Genomic DNA, 21,275 nt, shown 5'->3' with positions numbered 1-21,275 from the left:
GTAAAGGAGTGCGTAGTTTTCCATGTCGCAGCCTGGCAAATTTTTTCAAGGGCAATACCTTGAAACAAAGCAGCCGATGTGGAGACTGCTCTTGTGGAGTGGGCTCTCGGGCGCCTAGTCAAGGGTTTTCCTGCCTTGGTGTGACAAAATTGGATTGTCGAAGAAATCCATCGGGCTATAGTGGCCTTGGTTACTCCTGTACCCTGACGTCCTAGAGAATAAGATACTAGGAGTTGGTCTCATTTCCTGATGTGCTTGGTACTTTGCAGGTAAAATTTTAGGCATTGTTTAATGTCCAAAGAATGGAGAGTTCTCTCTGCTATCGTAGTAGGGTTTGGAAAAAAGGTTCGTAGAATAACAGGTTCATTGAGGTGGAACGAAGATGGAACTTTGGGAATATATTTGGGATTGGTTCGGAGCATAACGAAATCCTCAGAAAAAACTAAAAAGGGTTCTTTAGTAGTGAACGCCTGTATAACACTGACTCTTCTGGTAGAGGTGAGAGCGAGCAAGGTTGACACTTTCCAGGTGATGTACTTGAGTTCAGCTCTATGGATGGGTTCAAAAGGGGGGTTCATGAGTTGGGAGAGAACAATATTAAGGTGCCACTCTGGCGGAGGTAAGCGTACCGGAGGAAAGGTGCTGAACAGCCCTTTCATAAACTGTTTGATGACTCTGGTTGAACCAATAGACGGCATGCTAGCCGATCGTCTGTAAGAGGCTATAGCTGCTAGGTGAATCTTGACTGATGCATAGGAAAGACCAGCTTTGGAAAGGGAGAGCAGGTAAGGAAGAATTTGCTCAGGATTGATTTGAAACGGGTGAAAATTGTTCTGAGAACACGAAACACAGAACCTCTTCCATTTTAGTTTGTATGTCTTGTTCGTGCTCTCTGCTCGTGCTTTAGATAATATGAGCCTACATTCTTGGTCGATGTTCATATCTTGGAACTCTCTGAACTCAGGAGCCAAGCATGTAAGTGCAGTGAAGTTGGGTCGGGATGTAAGATGAGACCCTGATTCTTCGATAGAAGATTGTGGTTGCAAGGGAGACGGACTGGATTGACTATTGAGCGGAGGAGGAGCTCCTTGTACCAGTACTGTCTCGGCCACTTGGGGGCTATGAGAATGATCTTGCAGCATTCGGTCTTCATTTTCCTGAGGAGTCTGGGAATCAGTGGAATGGGGGGAAAAGCATATGCAAAGATCCCGGACCATCTTATCAAAAGAGCATTTCCCCACGACCCCGGGAGTGGGTATCGACTGGCGTAAAACTGGCATTTGGCGTTCAGATTGGTGGCGAACGGGTCTAGGATCGGCCGACCCCAACGTTGGAAAATGCTCTCGAGTATGGTCTGGTTGAGTTCCCACTCGTGACAGTTGTCGTCTGTCCTGCTGAGAGAGTCCGCTAGAGCATTGTTGACCCCCGCCAGGTGCTCTGCCCTGAGTCGGACGTTGTTCCGTGTGAGCCAGTTCCAGAGAGACTGAGCTTCCCTTGAGAGGGAGGAGGATCTTGTTCCTCCCTGCTTGTTGATGTAGAACATGCTTGTTGTGTTGTCTGTTATGACTAACACTGATGATCCTGCGATGCGTGGCAGAAAAGCTTTGAGCGTAAGATGAATCGCCTTCAGTTCTAACAGATTTATGTGCATCTCTTTTTGGAGCTTGGACCATCTGCCTTGAATGCACATGTCCTGTAATTGGCATCCCCATCCTTCCAAGGAGGCGTCCGTGGTGATAACGAAATCTGCTAATGGTGCCAGAAAGGTTAGACCGTGGGAGAGGTGGTTGATGTGAGACCACCATTCTAACGTCTGCCGAATCCTTGGTGTGATGGTTATTAAGTCGTCGAAGGATCCTTCTGACTGGGTCCATTGAAGTTGTAGTTCTTCTTGTAGAGGCCTCATTTTGAGTCTTGCCAGCGGTACTAGGACTATGGCTGAGGAAATCATGCCCAGAAGCGATTTGAATAGTCGTACTGAAACGAACTTTCTTGCGGAGATTGTGACAGCCAATTGGGTCAGCTTCTGCTGCCTTGCTAGGGTAAGATATGCCTTGTTTTGGATAGTGTCCAATTCTGCTCCCAGGAAAACTCTCCTGCGTGCGGGAAACACGAATGACTTTTGTAGGTTCACTGTTAGACCCAAACTGTTGAATAGTCTTAGGCAGGCATCTGTGGCTTCTGAGGCTAGTAGAGATGACGGAGCTTTTATGAGCCAGTCGTCCAGGTAAGGGAACACCTGGAAACCCTTGCTTCTGAGGGAGGCTGTGACTGGGGCAAGGCATTTCGTGACGATTCTCGGAGCTGATCTGAGGCCAAATGGCAGGACTCTGAATTGATAATGGGCACCGGCTACTGTAAAACGGAGATATTTGCGATGTTTTTGGTGTATTGGAACGTGGAAGTAGGCGTCCTGGAGATCTAAAGTTGTCATAAAATCTCCAGGATTCAAGAGGTGCAAGATATCTGACAGTGTGATCATCCTGAAGGATTGTTTCCGAAGGAACTTGTTGAGTTTCCTGAGGTCTAATATAGGACGCCACTCTCCTGACTTCTTCCTTATGAGGAAAAAACAGGAGTAGAATCCGGGACCCCGTTGCTGCAGAGGAACTGTTTCTATAGCCCCTTAGGCCAGAAGGCTGAAGACCTCCGCTTGAAGCAGACGAAGATGGAGAGAGCTGCCTGATGTTGGTGGGTGAAGCGGTGGCTTTTGTGTGAACTCCAGGGTATGACCTCTTGTCACTATATCCAGCACCCACTTGTCTGATGTTATCTTCTTCCACTCTTGGATGAAGTTGGAAATATTTGCTCCTATTTGTTGATGTTGCGGGCATTGAGGGAGCATAGCCGGTGCCTGTGAAGATCATTGCTTTCTGGGTTGATCTCTGGATTGTGAACCCTGCCTTCGTATCCCTCCTTGTCTGGTATAGGAGGCAGTCGATGATTGCCTGTACTGCTGGTGGTATGAAGGCCTGTACTGGGATTGCTGGTATTGTCTATGAAAGGAACCTCGAAATGAGGTGAAACCTCTCCCTCTAGCCCCTCGAAAGGGCTGCTTCCTGTACTGCAGGGTACCCAGGGACTTGGCCGTGTCTGTGTCCGTCCTAATGGTTTGAAGTGCGTCATCCACATGTTTGCCAAACAAAGATTCCCCATCGTAAGGCATGTCTAGAATTCGGGACTGCACTTCTGGTCTGAAAGATGTGGCCTTGAGCCAACCTTGTCGTCGTAAGACAGCAGCACCCGCTAGTTGGCGGAAACCAGTAGAGGCTATGTCCAGAGCGCAGTCAATAATCTCTTCCGACGCACGCTCACCTTCCTGTAGGATCTTTCGTGCCTCTTCTTGCTTATTTTCTGGAATGAGGTCCAGGAAAGGTTGCATGTCGGACCACATTTGACGATCATATTGGCCTAAAATTGCTAATGAATTTGCTGCCCTGACAGTGATTGCAGACATGGAGGAAAATCTCTTGCCTATATTATCCAGTCTGCGACCTTCCTTGTCTGGAGGAGTGGAGATAGGCGTTGATGGATTTTTGGAGCGTCTTTGAGCAGCCTGTGAGATGACCGAATCAGGCTTTGGATGGCCAGTAAGGCATGCTGGAGAATCTTGGGTTGCCTTATGTTTTTTATCCAGTTTTTGTGGAACTGGAGGAACCGTAGCCGGATTCCGCATAATTTTTGTGCCCTCGCTCCATATGTAATCAATAATTGGAATGGACCGTACCGACTTCCGTGATTGTTCTTTGAAATCATGCAGAAAACATTCCGATTGGGAGACAGATGTTGGTAGGCGGAAACATACTGCGGCTCTGTCCATAAGATTATGGAAACCACCTATGTCCTCGGGCGGAGAATCAGAGGGGCGAGGAGGTGGTGGAGAAGGAGTGGGGGCCAAGTAATCATCCCATTCCTCGGTAGGATGCTGTGGAGTGGAAATTTCTCCTTCTTCTTGTTCTTCTTCCCCTGAAGTGGAACCTTCATCTCTGGGGGGTGCAGCTAACACCAAATGTGATGTTGATCTTGGAGTAGCTGGAGGAGGAGGAGCATTAACTGGCGTCACCGTAGAGACCGGCGCCGGTGGTTGACCTTCTGCTGGAAACCTTCTCCTATAATTCTGAAGCATGGATTGTAAATCCTTGATTAAGGAGGAAGGCATTTGTACGGTGTCTCTGTGTTGAGGCTCTCGTGTTTCATAGTATTGGTCCTGATGAGAGTAGTATGGTTGATACTGTTCATACTCATCCTCTCCATCGTCATCTTGATATTTGACATGGAGCTGCGAAGGGCTATGTGCATCTCCGAAAGGCCCTTCGTCCGATTCCTCCCAGTAAAGAAGATGACTGGGTAGTAAAGCCGACACCTTGTTTGGAGATGTGTCGGTTGGATAAATGTCCTGTGCAGGTAGATTTCTGATGCTGACCATGGCTCGGAGATCTGGAGACCTGGAGACCTGGAAGAGGTAGGAGTGGCCTCAACCTGTCTACTAGGCATCACTGCTGTTGATGGCGTGAAAGTTGATGCAGCCGTGGATGGTACAGATTTTTCCGTCGACGGTGGCGTCGCCGACAGTGGTTTCGTGGACGATGGTTTCGCCGAGAATGGTCTCGCCGACGATGGTTTCGCCGACGATGGTCTCGCCGACGATGGTCTCGCCGGCGATGGTTTAGTCGACGGTAGTGTCGTCAATGGTAGTATCGTCGACGGTAGTGTCGTCGACGGTAGTTTCTTTGACCCCGTCGATGGCGATAGCGCCGATGAGAATGGCGTAGCTGAAGTTATAGTCAACGGGGCAGTCGTCGACGGTGCCGATGGAGTCTGGAAAGAGGGGATCGGACCCCTTACCGTCGATGTTAAGGTCGTCGACGCTGACGCCAGTTTCGTCGACGATGAAGTGGAGACGGTAGATGTAGGTACCGGCGTCGTCGTCACGGTCGTCAACGGTGTTTCCGTCGTTGATCTAATTTTCAGAGTAATTTTTCCAGAAGTGGAAGGCTCTGAAGAAGGAGATAGATGGTAGGACTCCTTCTTTTGAAGAGGAGAGGAAGGCTCAGAGTAGACTGAAGTCTGTAAGCCCTTCCCATGATGAGATTTCTGCCTCTTACTGGATTTCTCTATGTGGCCTAGGTCTTCAGATCTGGACCTTTTATGTGGCCTCTCTGACCCACTCTCCTCACCTGAAGTACAGGATTTGGCCTGTAACCATGTCAGGAGCCTTCCCTCCGGGTCTCTGAGGGTCTTTGTGGAGAAGGTGCGACATATTTTGCAGTCCTTAACCTGATGTTGTGGGTAGAGACAGTACAAACAGTCTTTATGTGGGTCATCCACATGGAGCCTTTTCTTCCCACAGGTCTTGCAAGGGCGGAAAAGGCCTTTTCTAGAAGAATCTGACATATTTGAAGCTTTCTTGAGAGAAAAACTCTGAAGTAGAAGAAAAAACTGAGCAGAGCTCAGGGAGACTCCCTTCACACGACGTGCAGTAGAAAATCTGAGGAAGGGAGCTTCTCTGGAGAAGGTTCTAGAGGGTGCTGGTGCCTGATTGGAAAGCAGGCAGGTTTGGGTCCTTTCACAAAAGGACATTGATAGGCTATATGAGCAAGCTCTGGCTCCATTATAGCCTATGGCAACATTTTTTTATTTATTATTTATTGTTATTTTATGTACCGTGGGACTCCCACTTCGACGATGATTCAAGCATGTGAATTTATGAAAGATCCAATACTGGATACCCTTACTTTCCATACTTTCAAAATGTCATTTAGGTCCTGTAATGGGCGGCCATCTTGAAAGTATATAAATGTTAGTATCTATACTTCATGGCGGCTATCATGTTGCATTTTATGAAATAAATATGATGGCCATCTTATGGAAACTTAACATTTTCTTTACTTTTAAGGTGGCATGGCAAAGCCAATTACGATGGATGGTGAGCTGTGGGAAGCAGTATTGGGACAGAGGCCAGCAGAGGAAGGCAAACGGAGAGAAAGACAAGAATAAAGGCAAAGTAGGGAAGAAAGGCAATGGAGGGGGCAAAGAACCTGGCTGTCCTCGGTGTTGGAAAAGCAACATGTTTGTTTAGTGGCAAAACAGAGATGGGAGGGTGTTGGAGAGTGAGGGACAAGCACAGGAATAGGGAGAAAAGCTATCCATTTCGAAGCTGGGACAGAAAGCAGAGTCACACAGTCATGAGCAAGGAGCTGAACTTAAGCGCACTCCGTATTCTGTACAGTGCTGTCCATGGCAGAAAGATGAATCTGTTGGTAGCAAGACTGAAATCAGGTATACACTCTGTAATGTCTCAAACCTTGCACTTGGGAAGATTGTAGAGCTGCCCTAACTACACTGTCAAGTTCCCTCAAGCAAAATGATAGAAAGGAATATTACACATTATTCAGGAAACTTGTATGAAAGTTAAAGAAATAGAAGACTAATGAGCTTAATGAAATAAATAATGATTATTTCCCCCTGTCAGGTTTTCCTGTGGCTCAGTGAATTTAACATCACACCCTCTGTGGACTGTAAGTCCAACTACCTGCGGGTTTACGATGGAAACAGCAAGACCTCACGTGTCATACTGGACAACACCTGTGGGCAGGGCAAAGGACTCTCACTCTTGGCCTCAGGGAACACCATGCTTTTGGAGGTTGTCTACAGTAGTCCAAGTGCATTAAACAGTTTCAATGCCACTTATACTACAGGTGAGTCTACACTTTCTCATTATGGAGGAGGTCCTCCATCAGACCATGTTCATTTGGTGGTTAAGCGGTCTATTGCATTATGAGTCAAAAGTGGGGCTCTCGGTGGGCTTGTTATTAGTCTCTTGAAGTCACTCGGTGTTAAGCTGTAGCCATCAAATCTTAAATATCTCTTACATGAACCTGTACATTCTCATGGGTTGTGCCAGACACTCGCTGGAACCCTTTGGCTCTGCACTCCTCCCTTTCGGAAATAGGTCACCCAAACATAATGGCCAATTTGTTTGTAGCATTTCACTATTGCCCCTTCTATGATGTCTCTCTACGGGTACTTCAACTCTGGGGTAACTCTCCTAGAGGAGGATGCTGTCCACTTTTACTGCCCATTGTTTTGAGAGTGTTTTGAGGTGGTGGACTACCCTCCCTCCCTCAAGTGTGTCTCCACTTGTCTTCAAATGTGACTGTCTTGGCTTGCTCCATTTACACTTCATTTACAGTGTCTGTCCTGAGATGCTTGATATGCACTGCTTGTGAGTGTCTTTTTTAAGGTATTTGAACTGCCATATCTCTACAGTATCGTTTGTGGGGTGGGGGAACATCTCAATGTACAATGTCTCTTCCATAATGTGGAGATGCTTTCTTATAGTCGATCTGTCCTGAGATGTTGCAGCAGCCCTTCGTCTAAAATGTCTCTCTTGAGATGTTACAATCGCTGTTCCTCTGGAGGTTCTGTCCTGAGATGAAAAGACAGCTATTCTACAGGGAATTATTCATGATGTGCTAGGACAGTCCCTGGACCTGCCTTTTCACTAGAGCATCTGTCCTGATATACTGGGAGAGCTCTTCCCGAGATGTGCGATCAGAACTGCCTCTAGGAATTTTGGCATGATATGTTGGGACAGTACACCTTCTGTGGTAGCTCTTGTAGAGTGCTGGGACACCTATCATCTAGTGTATGTGCTTTAGGAAACTTGAGGTGATGGGGGAGCCCTATTCAGAGAGGTTGGTAATGATTAATGGAAGGGGATGAGGTGTACGGTTTAAAATATAAAAAGCAAAGGAGCTTGAAGAAGAGGAAGACCAAGGTGAAATGTTGTTCAGCGTAAATATATATAAGTTAGTAGGCATGGAGGCGGGGAGGATTTAGGTGTTCATGCTCCCTAAAATAAAACAAGTGGTAAAATAAATATCTTTCTTCTCTACCCCAAGTAAATAAAAAACACAAGTTTACTGTAAACAAATTGTGCAAAGTAAACCTACAATTTTTAATTCAAACTTTGATGACAGCACCTGTAACAGGGTTTTTCTGTGATCGTGATGCTAGTTGTGTAGGTGGTATTTGCAGTGAGTGGTGGTTAGGTGTAGACTAGTAACTGTTTGCGAACGGTATTTGGGTGAAGATGTGACTGTAGTGTCGGTGATAAGCAGACATCGTGACAGTTCTAGCATAGGTTTGTAACTTAGGCGATGAGAATTGTGGTAGAGGTTACGCAGGTTGAATCTGTGGCAAGTGCAGCCAATGCTTTTTTACACTATAGGTTGGTGACTGTTTTGACTTGTCTTTTGGTGGATTTAATGTTTGTTGTGGCAGTGGAAAACACTGGAGTTACTGGTTACTGTTTAAACTCCTGTGACAGATTGTGGTGGACATGACACTGGTTGTGTCAGAGGTAGGCACAGGTGCTGCTGGTTACTGTTTAGATAAGGGACAATTGTGGCAGTGTTTGTATTGGAGATGACACTGATTGTGTCTGTGGTAAGTACAGATGGTGTTGGGTATTGTGTGGATTTGTAACAGCTGTGATTTGTCTTGTGTTGGAGATGATGCCTTTTGTGTCAATGGCAAACACAGCTCCAGTGAAGAGTAGTGAAATATTCAATGGGTCTTGTGGTGGATATGGTGGTTGTGTTAGCTGATAGTGACAGGACTACAGGTTCAGTTTAGTGTGGTGACACATGATGTGACAGAGATGGTATTGTAGATGACTATGATTGCTTTAGTGAAAAGCATATTTGGTACTGGTTACAGAGTTGAATTGTGACCTCTGTGAAAGGATTGTGGTCGATATGGTCCTGGTTGTGTCTGTGGAAAGTGCAGACACAACCAGATTAGATTGATGACAGCAGTGATGGGTATTGTGATTTAGATAGTGCTGCTTGGTTGTGTCTGTGGTAAGCAGAGGGGCTGCTGGTTATGGAGTAGACTGGTGTTTCTTCTGATGGTTGTTGCTTTGGAGAGAACCCCAGTTGTGTCAGGGGCAAGCACCCCAGATGCTTGTTAGGGTGTAGATTGATGACAGAGATTATTGAGAGCTGTAATAGGATTTGTAATAAAGATGATGCTGATTGTTCTATTTGTAACCACTGGTGAGATTGGCTACTGATGTGGATTGTGAAGAAAAGGATGCTACTTGCGTCAGTGAATAGCGAGCATAAGTGGTGCTGGTCCCGGTTTAGCACGGTGGCACCTGGGGTGCGATTGTACTATATATGATGCTGATTGTGTCAGTGGTAAGCACAGATGGTTCTGGTTACCCAGTAGCTTGATGAAAACTGTGAAAATGATGCTGATTGTCAGCGGACACTGCTATAGGTGTTGGTTGAGGTTTAGAAAGCTGTACAACATCATGGGTATTGTTTTGGGGATGAAGCACCCTTATCGTTATTTAACTGTCTATTCTTTGCAGGGACATGCCAAGGCAAATATACTTCCACAAATGGAACTGTGACATCACCAAACTACCCGAACATGTACCCTCCATCAACAGCCTGCAGCTGGACAATCGTGGCGCCACTAGGATACAAGGTGACTATGGGTGACAGTCATGGGGATAGTGTAGGAGGCTGGCATGGTTTCTAATGGGTACCCAAGGTACTTACACCTTACACCAGGTCCAGTTATTCCTTATTCGTGAAATGTGGTCAGTGTCCAGAAGCCAAGCTGTCTAGGAGTAGTGTGGATGAGCAGCCAATGCCTAACTAGGAGACATGCAAAGTTCATACAATACCACTGTAGTCACACAGTACACACACACATGAAAGAAAATACTCATGGTTACAAAAATAAAGGTACTTTATTTTGATGACACAAATGCCAAAAATCCCTTGGAGACTATAATCCCTTAGGAGGTAAGTAACACACAGTATATATACTAGTAACCAAAAACAGGTAAGTAAACAGTGAGGAAACAGTGCAAATAGTGAAAATCACAATAGTTAGAAATAGACCGGGGTAACACAAACCATATACTAATAAAGTAGAAAGCGAAAGTCGGTTTCCCACTGAGGTAAGTGTAGAGGGGCGCTGGGAGTATTAGAAAACACCAAAGGTGAGTAATAGAACCCACCCCAGAGCCCAGGAAAGCAGTAACTTTCCTAGAACACACAAGAACATGGGAAAGAAGATTATGCAAGAACCAGGAGACACTGCAAGACACCAACAATGGATTCCTGGACCTGAAGACCTGTCAAAGAAGGGGACCAAGTCCAAGAAGCACTGAAGGGTCCAGGGAGAACAGGAGCCCCTTCTAACCCGGATGAAGGTGCAAAAGAGGAACCACCGGTGAGGAACAACTGGCAGAATTGCACTCAAGAAGACAGGTGAGGTTTCTGGTTGGTGCAGAAGATGTCCCACCTCAGATGGATGAATGCAGTCTGGTTTGCGTCACTGGATTCCGCAAACAAGCTTTGGCACACGCAAAGCATGCGGTTAGCGGAAATTGGCGCTGCCCAAGACCAGGAGGGACCTGGTGGCCTCTACCCAGGAGGGGGAGACAAAGGGGGCTCTCAGCAACTCAGAGAGCCCTCAGAAGACTAGGCAGCGCCCTGAGAGAGAGTCTCACAGTACGGGGACAAAGAAGTGCAAAGGAAGGCCCACGCAGCACTACGCAAAGGGATCCCACGCCGCCGTAAGACCACTCAGGAAGCTGTGCGTTGCAAAAGCGAGTGCTGGGGGCCGGAGCTGTGCCGTGCATGAAGAACTTTGTGGAAGGTTGCACACAGGCCTTGGCAACTGCAAATCACGCGGTGCATGGGGCTACTGTCTTGCATGGGGAGATAAGCCCTTAACTCCACCAAAGTTAGGACTTCAGGAACGTCAGGACCAATTCAGTCCACACCCGTGATGCTTGACCCACGTACTTTGTCAGGAGAGGGGACTCAAGCCATAGGAGTCGCTGCAGAGAGGTGCCTTCCGAAGCAGGGAAGTGACTCCTTCACTTCAAGGGAGATTCCTTTGTTCTTCTGGTGGAGGCTGAAGACAGGCAGGCCTCAGAGGATGAACGACCTGGAAACAGTTGCAGTTGCTGGCAGGAGCTGAAGATACATTGTTGCAGAAGTCATCTTTGCTTCTTTGTTGCATTTTGTAGAGTTCCTGGAGGGTCCAGATGCAGTTTGAGGAAACACCCAGAGGAGAGACCCTAAATAGCCCTGAAAGGAGGATTAGTCAGCTACACAGGTAAGCACCTATCAGGGGAGGGGTCTGAGGTCACCTGCTGGCACTGGCCTCTGAGACGCTCCCAGAGTGTCATGCCAACTTGGAATCCAAGATGGCAAAACCCAGGGAAACTCTGGAGGAGCTCTGAGCAGGGACTGGCGTAGACTGGATTGCCCAAGGAGGGCACCATCTGTGCCCTGCAAAGCATTTCCAGAGGATCAGGAAGTCTACCGCTCCCATGTAACACCCCTCTCCCAGAGGAAATATTTTGTTCTGCCTTCCTGGGCTCGAGCTGCTTGAGCAACAGGAGGGCAGAAACCTGTCTGTGAGGTGGCAGCAGCTGGGGCTGCCTGGAAAACCTCCGAAGGGTGGTATGGCAATACTGGGGGTCCACTGTGGAGCCCCCAGAGTGCATGGAATTATACCACCAATGTAAGAATCAGCATTGGGGTATAATTCCAAGATGTTAGGCACCTTACATGTCCGTTGCATGCGTAAAATGGCGTCCCTGCACTCATGAAGTCCGGGAAAATGGTCCTGGGCGAAGTGGGGGCACCTCTGCTAGTGCAGGGATGCCCTCACACACAGGTACTCCGCACCCAGCCTTCAGGGTTGGAAGGCCTGGTATATGGGTGACTCATGTGGCAGCAAAAGGGTGCATGCACCATTTCACACAGGCTGCAATGGCAGTCCTGTAGAAGCCTTTGCATGGGCACCCCATAGGTGGCAAAGGTAATGCAGCCCATAGGGATCCCCTGGAACCCCAATGCCCTGGGTAGCTAAGTAACATATACCAGGGACTTATAAGGGGTGACCAATATTCCAACTTGGAATGAAATACTGGGTTAGCAGTACACAGTGACAGAATTTAAAGGAGAGATAGCATAAGCACTGGGGTCCTGGTTAGCAGGATCCCAGTGACACAGGCAAACACTCTGGCATCAGTCAGAAATTGGGGGTAACATGCCAAAAAGAGGGTACTTTCCTACAGTTAGGAATACTCTAAAAACCCACATTAACCCTGAATGTCATTATCCAGCTTCACCTGGGTTTTCTGCCTCTCACTGAAGTCTTCTCATGCACAATTGCTGCTCCAGTGAGGGTAAATCCCATGCTCCTAGCCACATTCAATCCTCTTTCTACATACATGAAGTGCGCAAAGACTTCTAATTTGAAAAACACCTATTATGGTTACCACATGTGCATTTAAAAAATTTGTCAGTCTTGAAAGTGCTTGAAGTCTGCATAGATTTTAACAAAGTAAACAACACATGTAAATCTAAGCAGTAGGCAATGCCCAAGCTCTAGAACAAACACACACATATATCCTTCTTCACCCCTTACCTCTATTAGTCAGAGCTATCTCCTGTCTTGTTAGAAATGAACCTGCAAAGTGTACATTTCTACAGCAGCTTTATAAACCCTCTCATTTGTCCTATTAGTATAAGAGCCACTACCTTGCGGGCACCACACAGACATCTTTGGGAGACTCTCAACCCCCTGTACTATCTTACCGGGATTTTACCTGTACATTGCATGTTGCACAGATCTCTGCAACTTGTGTTCATTGACAGATTTTAGTATGCTCTGACTACTGGGATATTATTGCATGGTTCAGCACAGTGTTAAGGTACTTTGTGAAGCAACTTTTCCTCAAGGACTCCAGCTGCTAAAATCTGGTCACTCTCTGTCAACATCCTAGTAGTGGGTTATTGCTGTAGAATAGAGAAGCACAGTGTGTGAACTCTAAATATCTCAGTAGTGAAAATGCTTAGCATAATGATATCAGAATATGAATGTCAGAATAGATGTACATTATGGGTTCTACATCTGTGACATCAGTGTGTAGTGCAGACCAGAAAAGAGGTACATTGTGAGAGCACTGGTAATGCTTCATTTTAAAGCTAACAGTACAAGGGTCTGGCCATTATTAAGGCATACTGTATTACTTCCCCAAACTGAATAAATACTTCTGGCATGCGATTTGTGCTCTGCTACTGCCACCGTACTACTGGTTAAAGAAATCAGGGACTGTAGAATTAGAGGTTATTCTTTTCCATACCTTGTGCTCACACCGTGTTAGTGTGTTATTCTCTTGTCACAAAGAGTAGTGCCTAAATACATGCATTTGGAATAAGGGTTTAATTCATCAAGTTCGGTTGAGGGCACACTTTATCTGGGCAGTGTTCAAGTAGTAAGTGATTAGATCCTTGTGACCACCATGAGAGGGACTTGGCTGGAGCCAAGCAGAGCGGTGGGTGGATTTGGGAGCTGGTTCAAGGGCAGCTTTGTAAATTGAAATAAAAAGTATATAGAGAGCTTTTTTGTACCCTCACACTAAGTCAGCCTGCTAATATCTGAAGCCAAAGTTGCAGGTTGACACTAGGATACAAGCAGAAAACCCACTGAGATTCTTCAAAGGCCTGTGAGTGCAGTCTTTGGATTGCCAAAATGGGAGAGTCAACATTACCCTTTGAAGAGAGGGAGGCGAGGAGGCAGACTTGCAGCAGATAGCAGTACTGCTAATCAGGGGCAGCTTCTCCGTTAGGGCGGAGGAACATTCACCCCCCCCCCCACCGGCACCACCACCAGCAGGAGCAGGCGCTGCAACCTTTAGAAACAAAATGATAATAAACGCTGTTTATTGTTTTGTTTCTAAAGGGGCGGGCCATGGGAATGAGAAGCATGGAGGGGAGTGCACAGAGCACTCCCCTCAGTGCGCATGTATGTTTCTCTGGTCATCTCGGGCCAGCCAAACATACATGCGCACAAGGGCTCTCTCCAACCTGGCACTGTGGTGCCGAGTCGGAGAGAGCCTGCACAGGCTCCCAGTCTGCGCTGGAGCACACAGCCACGGCGCTCCAGCCAGTCATGACGCTGCTTTGAGCAGCATCATGATTGGTGCAGGGCAGGCTGCGAGCCTGTGCCTGGAGTGTGACGGTGGCGATGGGGGAGCAGCGCAGTGACAAGGTAAGTAATTTTTTTAATTTGTTTGGCCTCCCCCCTTCCCCGCCACCATACTGAGTGGCCAGCCACGACTGCTGCTAATGACAGGAGCCAAAACATATCTAACCCCTGTTAGGTCGACATTCATGCACACATGTAACATTCTTTGCCATGGCACTTCCATATAAATCCTACCTGTCCTACCCGAGGACACGCTAACCCACCTTTGATGTGCAGGACTCAGAAGCAATGTCCATTGTCTTTACTGACTGAATTCACCTCTCTGGGTTTTGCATTAAGAGTCTGGCTGCCCAAATACTTCTAGCTTTTACAAAGATGCCCATCGTAGGCAAGGGCATTAACACATACATAATTTCTTACTATGTTTACTACAAGCTCGTTGAGTAAAACAAAGGGTAACACACTAACTGTTGAGGTCATGTTGTAACCCGTAGACAAAGGTCGGAGCTCAGCAGCCTTCTGTTAAATCCAGTAAATGAGTTTGGTTGACATGGTTAGTAGCCATATTACAAGTCTCTCGTCTAGGTAATGCAGGGCTGGCGAATGCAGGTCCATGAGGGCCGGATCAGTACTAGCTGTACAAGATAAGCAATGACTTAACGAGTTCCACTTTGAAATATTGTATTCAAATGTATTGCATGCTCGTGGCATTAAATTCATTCTGGAACTGTCATTTTAGACATACACAGAATATTCATAAGATAACAAGTCAACAGATCTGTTGGTTCTGTAGTGCACACATCATCATGGTAGCATGAAATGTGTAATGCGCTTCTCCCAACCACATAACAGATCAACAAGGCTGTCAGGGTGCTCAAATAGATCAGAGGGTTCCTGCATCTTTAACATTTTGGGAGGCAGTGGGTCTATCATCAACCCCTAAATACTCTGCTGTATGCCCAATACATGAAGGAATTGTGGTAACTTTAAACATACCCACACTTTTTCATTAAGTAACTGCTGCTTTTGCCTATCTCTTGATGTGCATCCCCATTCCTGGCTGTTTGCTCTCATGGTGCCAGATATCCTGGGGTGTATCCTTGTTTTAGACAATCTCCTAAAAATACCAAGATTACCTAGGGCAGTGTCTAAGTCAGGGGTGTAGGAGTAGGCAGGCCAGACCTATGCCTGCTTTCCAGGATAGCCATGTAAGATAAATTTACACACAATGAGTCTCATCATAATAGACAGTGGTTATCTTGAAAATCGAGTAAGGGTCTAGATTCCCAGGATTTACATTGAATATCAGTGCACAAGTGAACTTTCAATTAATAATGTTTGACTCAAATTGGTTTTCTAGTTCATTTTGTTTGTGGGTGTGTATCACTTATGGTTTGGTGGGAACATGAACAGTGAGAGGCCTCATCGTAAAGTCTTTAATGTAGGTGCCTCTTGTGCCTGATCTGACTGATTATTTACTTGTCTCCTTTGCGCTCCTCAGGACCGTAGCAATGGTTTGGTTGATGGCTTCTTTGAAATGTGAGCTAACTCTCTGCTCTGTTTGCAGCCTTCCTTTGCAGTGTTAGTTCTGCAAGTTTACCTTTTTCATCCTTTTAAGCCCCAGCGACTTAGAGGACAAAACCCAATATATTTTGGATGACACACTAATTGCATGCATATTCCTCCAGGAAGACACAAGGAAGGGAGCCAGCAGATAGTGAGGGCTATAGGTGTCTTACCCAGTTCAATGCAAGCACTCAAGTGGAAGTCAAAGAATTCACCTGAACTTCCAGTAGCATTAAGTGAGAGTTAAACACTCCACTGACCAGACTCAAAACATGAAGAACAAAGGGCCAGATGTAGCAAAGGTTTTTACCCATTCTGTGTCTATGGGAAAAAGTGTTCGTACATATGGCCCAAAGTCTCAAGCCAGTGGCTGGAATAGGTTGGTCATAGGAAGTCGAAAGGGATGACCCAAATCCCACTCTTTGTATACTGTAAGCAGTATGACTGTTTGACAAGTGTGCCGTGAAAACACGGACCTAAACATTCTTCCCTGTTGGTTGTATTTATTATTTGAAGTTTTATTGTTTGTTATTTTGTGTTTAAAGCTGAAGGCTTTTTAAACATCTAAAACTATGGAAATGTTTTTGCTTTTCTTCTTTTCTTTTAACAAAAGGCAAAGGGAAATTTGCGTTGGTTTCTATAGTATATAAAAAATTTGCAACCATGCACAATGTGACATTTAAGCATTGCATGACGTGGTGTAACATAATGTTGCATATCATAGCATAAATTATTAACTTTGCACAATAAGAATCAGGGAAGCCTGGGTAGTTTCCAAGTTTTAGGTGGAAAGTAGCTCCTTTATATTAAGCACTCTTCAATACCATCAACACTTTAAATATGTCCACCTCATATGTCTGTTTTTCGACCATAGTTTTTAAGTATTGGATTAGCACAGCGCCATATATGACGAGGTACAAAAGCGACAAAGCCTTTTGTTATTTCTGCAGCAGAAACCTTAAGCATATGATTAGCTAGTGCTATTCATGCTGAACTGAAATATTGTTACAGTTTCATCCAAGCCATCAGGGGAAGAATAAAAGCAGTTGCTGACACGTGTTTTACTCTTATTAAAGTTTATCAAAGAAACATAGCTTTGTCCTTGCACAAAGGTGCACACATTTTAAGTCCAAACAATGCTGCTATAGGCATAGAGTGCTCTATAAATTATGCAAAACGAAAGATCGAACCCTGGGTAGATTTCAAGATTAAATGGAGAGGAGTAACTATAAACTTGCTTGATTTTTGTAGAATCATCAGACACGTTTTCCGTCTCTTCCAGTTAAGGTGTGTGAGAGGAGGCCTCTTTTTGCATGGTTAGCCCCCACTTTTTGCCTGATGTTGAAGTGTCCTAGCAGTTGTAGTGCCCAGGACCCCTGCTGACCAGGTTACCTGGGCCAGAGCTCTTTCCCTAAATCTGTTGTGATGCCTGACACAATTGGATACACTTTTACATATCACTGTAAGACCCTAGGGTACCCCCAGTACCAAGCGCATGAGATAGTATGAGTAGGCCCTTGAGGGCAGCAGCACTGATTGTGCCACCCTTTAGGGTCCTGCACCCAGCACTGCCAGTGCAGGCTGAGTGTACTGAGGCAAACCTAAAAAGGCAAACTCGACATGGCACACTCTCTGTGTGCCATGTCCACCCTACACTGCATATGATATGGGTAAGTCACCCCTCTGGTGGGCTTTATAGCCCTAAGGCAGGGTGCACCATACTATATGTGTAGGAAAGTACCATCTTGCCTGGCATGTTACCCCCATTTTTCACTGTATATATGTTGTTTTAGTTGTATGTGTCACTGGGACCCTGGTAACCCAGGGCCCCAGTGCTCATAAGTGTGCCTGAATGTGTTACCTGTGTAGTGACTAACTGTCTCACTGAGGCTCTGCTAATCAGAACCTCAGTGGTTATGCTCTCTCATTTCTTTCCAAATTGTCACTAACAGGCTAGTGACCATTGTTACCAATTTACATTGGCTTACTGGAACACCCTTATAATTCCCTAGTATATGGTACTGAGGTACCCAGGGTATTGAGGTTCCAGGAGATCCCTATGGGCTGCAGCATTTCTTTTGCCACCCATAGGGAGCTCTGACAATTCTTACACAGGCCTGCCACTGCAGCCTGAGTGAAATAACGTCCACGTTATTTCACAGCCATTTTACACTGCACTTAAGTAACTTATAAGTCACCTATATGTCTAACCTTTACCTGGTAAAGGTTAGGTGCAAAGTTACTTAGTGTGAGGGCACCCTGGCACTAGCCAAGGTGCCCCCACATTGTTCAGAGCCAATTCCCTGAACTTTGTGAGTGCGGGGACACCATTACACGCGTGCACTACATATAGGTCACTACATATATGTAGCTTCACAATGGTAACTCCGAATATGGCCATGTAACATGTCTATGATCATGGAATTGCCCCCTCTATGCCATCCTGGCATAGTTGGCACAATCCCATGATCCCAGTGGTCTGTAGCGCAGACCCTGGTACTGCCAAACTGCCCTTCCTGGGGTTTCACTGCAGCTGCTGCTGCTGCCAACCCCTCAGACAGGCATCTGCCCTCCTGGGGTCCAGCCAGGCCTGGCCCAGGATGGCAGAACAAAGAACTTCCTCTGAGAGAGGGTGTGACACCCTCTCCCTTTGGAAAATGGTGTGAAGGCAGGGGAGGAGTAGCCTCCCCCAGCCTCTGGAAATGCTTTCTTGGGCACAGATGTGCCCAATTCTGCATAAGCCAGTCTACACCGGTTCAGGGACCCCTTAGCCCCTGCTCTGGCGCGAAACTGGACAAAGGAAAGGGGAGTGACCACTCCCCTGACCTGCACCTCCCCTGGGAGGTGTCCAGAGCTCCTCCAGTGTGCTCCAGACCTCTGCCATCTTGGAAACAGAGGTGCTGCTGGCACACTGGACTGCTCTGAGTGGCCAGTGCCACCAGGTGACGTCAGAGACTCCTGCTGATAGGCTCCTTCAGGTGTTAGTAGCCTATCCTCTCTCCTAGGTAGCCAAACCCTCTTTTCTGGCTATTTAGGGTCTCTGTCTCTGGGGAAACTTGAGATAACGAATGCAAGAGCTCATCCGAGTTCCTCTGCATCTCCCTCTTCACCTTCTGATAAGGAATCGACTGCTGACCGCGCTGGAAGCCTGCAAACCTGCAACATAGTAGCAAAGACGACTACTGCAACTCTGTAACGCTGATCCTGCCGCCTTCTCGACTGTTTTCCTGCTTGTGCATGCTGTGGGGGTAGCCTGCCTCCTCTCTGCACCAGAAGCTCTGAAGAAATCTCCCGTGGGTCGACGGAATCTTCCCCCTGCAACCGCAGGCACCAAAAAGCTGCATTACCGGTCCATTGGGTCTCCTCTCAGCACGACGAGCGAGGTCCCTCGAATCCAGCGACTCTGTCCAAGTGACCCCCACAGTCCAGTGACTCTTCAGTCCAAGTTTGGTGGAGGTAAGTCCTTGCCTCACCTCGCTGGGCTGCATTGCTGGGAACCGCGACTTTGCAGCTACTCCGGCCCCTGTGCACTTCCGGCGGAAATCCTTTGTGCACAGCCAAGCCTGGGTCCACGGCACTCTATCCTGCATTGCACGACTTTCTAAGTTGGTCTCCGGCGACGTGGGACTCCTTTGTGCAACTTCGGCGAGCACCGTTTCACGCATCCTCGTAGTGCCTGTTTCTGGCACTTCTCCGGGTGCTACCTGCTTCAGTGAGGGCTCTTTGTCTTGCTCGACGTCCCCTCTCTCTTCAGGTCCAATTTGCGACCTCCTGGTCCCTCCTGGGCCCCAGCAGCGTCCAAAAACGCCAAACGCACAATTTGCAGCTAGCAAGGCTTGTTGGCGTTCTTTCGGCGGGAAAACACTTCTGCACGACTCTCCACAGCGAGAGGGATCCGTCCACCAAAGGGGAAGTCTCTAGCCCTTTTCGTTCCTGCAGAAACCTCAGCTTCTTCTGTCCAGTAGAAGCTTCTTTGCACCCGCAGCTGGCATTTCCTGGGCATCTGCCCATCTCCGACTTGCTTGTGACTTTTGGACTTGGTCCCCTTGTTCCACAGGTACCCTAGATTGGAAATCCACAGTTGTTGCATTGCTGGTTTGTGTCTTCCCCTGCATTATTCCTCTAACACGACTATTTTGTCCTTAGGGGAACTTTAGTGCACTTTGCACTCACTTTTCAGGGTCTTGGGGAGGGTTATTTTTCTAACTCTCACTATTTTCTAATAGTCCCAGCGACCCTCTACAAGGTCACATAGGTTTGGGGTCCATTCGTGGTTCGCATTCCACTTTTGGAGTATATGGTTTGTGTTGCCCCTATCCCTATGTTTCCCCATTGCATCCTATTGTAACTATACATTGTTTGCACTCTTTTCTAAGACTATACTGCATATTTTTGCTATTGTGTATATATATCTTGTGTATATTTCCTATCCTCTCACTGAGGGTACACTCTAAGATACTTTGGCATATTGTCATAAAAATAAAGTACCTTTATTTTTAGTATAACTGTGTATTGTGTTTTCTTATGATATTGTGCATATGACACTAAGTGGTACTGTAGTAGCTTCACACGTCTCCTAGTTCAGCCTAAGCTGCTCTGCTAAGCTACCATTATCTATCAGCCTAAGCTGCTAGACACCCTATACACTAATAAGGGATAACTGGGCCTGGTGCAAGGTGCAAGTACCCCTTGGTACTCACTACAAGCCAGTCCAGCCTCCTACATTGGTTGTGCAGTGGTGGGATAAGTGCTTGAGACTACTTACCACTCTTGTCATTGTACTTTTCATAAGAGAAAAATATACAAAACAAGGTCAGTGTATATACACATAGCCAAAACGTTTTGCATTTCCTCTTTTCACTCTTTTCTAAGTGCTGAAAAGTACTTCTAAACTTTCAAAAAGTTCTTAAAAGTTTAAAAAGTTTTTTTCTGTCTTTCCAAAAAGTTCTGAAAACTTTTTTCTCTTTTTCTATCACTTTAACTCTCTCTAAAAATGTCTGGCACAGGCCAAAATGTTGATCTGTCCAAACTTGCATATGACAACCTTAGCTGGAAAAGAGCAAGGAGTCTCTGTATAGAGAGAGGTTTGAGTGTAGGGAAGAATCCTTCCTTGGAACTGTTACTTAACATGCTTAGAGAACAGGATAAGGCCATAGGTGCCTCATCTGTTGAAAAAATACCTAATAGTTCTCAATCTGATTCAGGGACTCCCCCAGGAAAAGATTCAGGAAAGAAACTTCCTAGCCTGCCCATTACTAGACAGTCTAGCATAGTTGGTAATGATGATGAGCCACACCATATAAATAGTGTTGTCTCACATCATAGCAAAAGCATTTATTCTCACCATACTGGTAGTAATGTTTCTGTAAACCAAGCTGTTAGGGTGGCTTCTGTAAGGGACAGGTCTCCTTCTGTTCATTCCCATCATAGCTCTGTTTCTAGAAATGTCCCTCCCACCAACCCTGATGACAGAATGTTAGAGAGGGAACTCAATAAGTTGAGGGTGGAACAAACCAGACTGAAGCTTAAAAAGCAACAGCTGGATTTGGATAGACAGTCTTTTGAATTAGAGAAGGAAAGACAGAAGTTGGGTTTAGATACCCATGGTGGCAGCAGCAGTATTCCCCATAGTCATCCTGCAAAAGAGCATGATTCCAGGAATCTGCACAAGA

The 21,275-nt window shown here is 46.4% G+C and overlaps 1 protein-coding gene across 1 annotated transcript in view; it reads left to right on the top strand.

Moving 5' to 3' along the window:
- Positions 1 to 21,275, top strand: part of LOC138280284 (embryonic protein UVS.2-like) — a 58,377-nt gene that overhangs the window by 17,911 nt on the left and 19,191 nt on the right. Inside the window, exons 5-6 of the mRNA XM_069219474.1 lie at positions 6,473 to 6,698; positions 9,383 to 9,501. Coding sequence (XP_069075575.1) covers positions 6,473 to 6,698; positions 9,383 to 9,501 — 345 coding nt within the window. The remainder of the gene's footprint in view (positions 1 to 6,472; positions 6,699 to 9,382; positions 9,502 to 21,275) is intronic.

This window comes from Pleurodeles waltl, unplaced genomic scaffold (assembly GCF_031143425.1).
Source record: "Pleurodeles waltl isolate 20211129_DDA unplaced genomic scaffold, aPleWal1.hap1.20221129 scaffold_71, whole genome shotgun sequence".
In the NCBI taxonomy this organism is placed as follows: domain Eukaryota; kingdom Metazoa; phylum Chordata; class Amphibia; order Caudata; family Salamandridae; genus Pleurodeles; species Pleurodeles waltl.
Note: the sequence above shows the minus strand (reverse complement) of the source record. Positions and strands in the feature narration are given on the sequence as shown.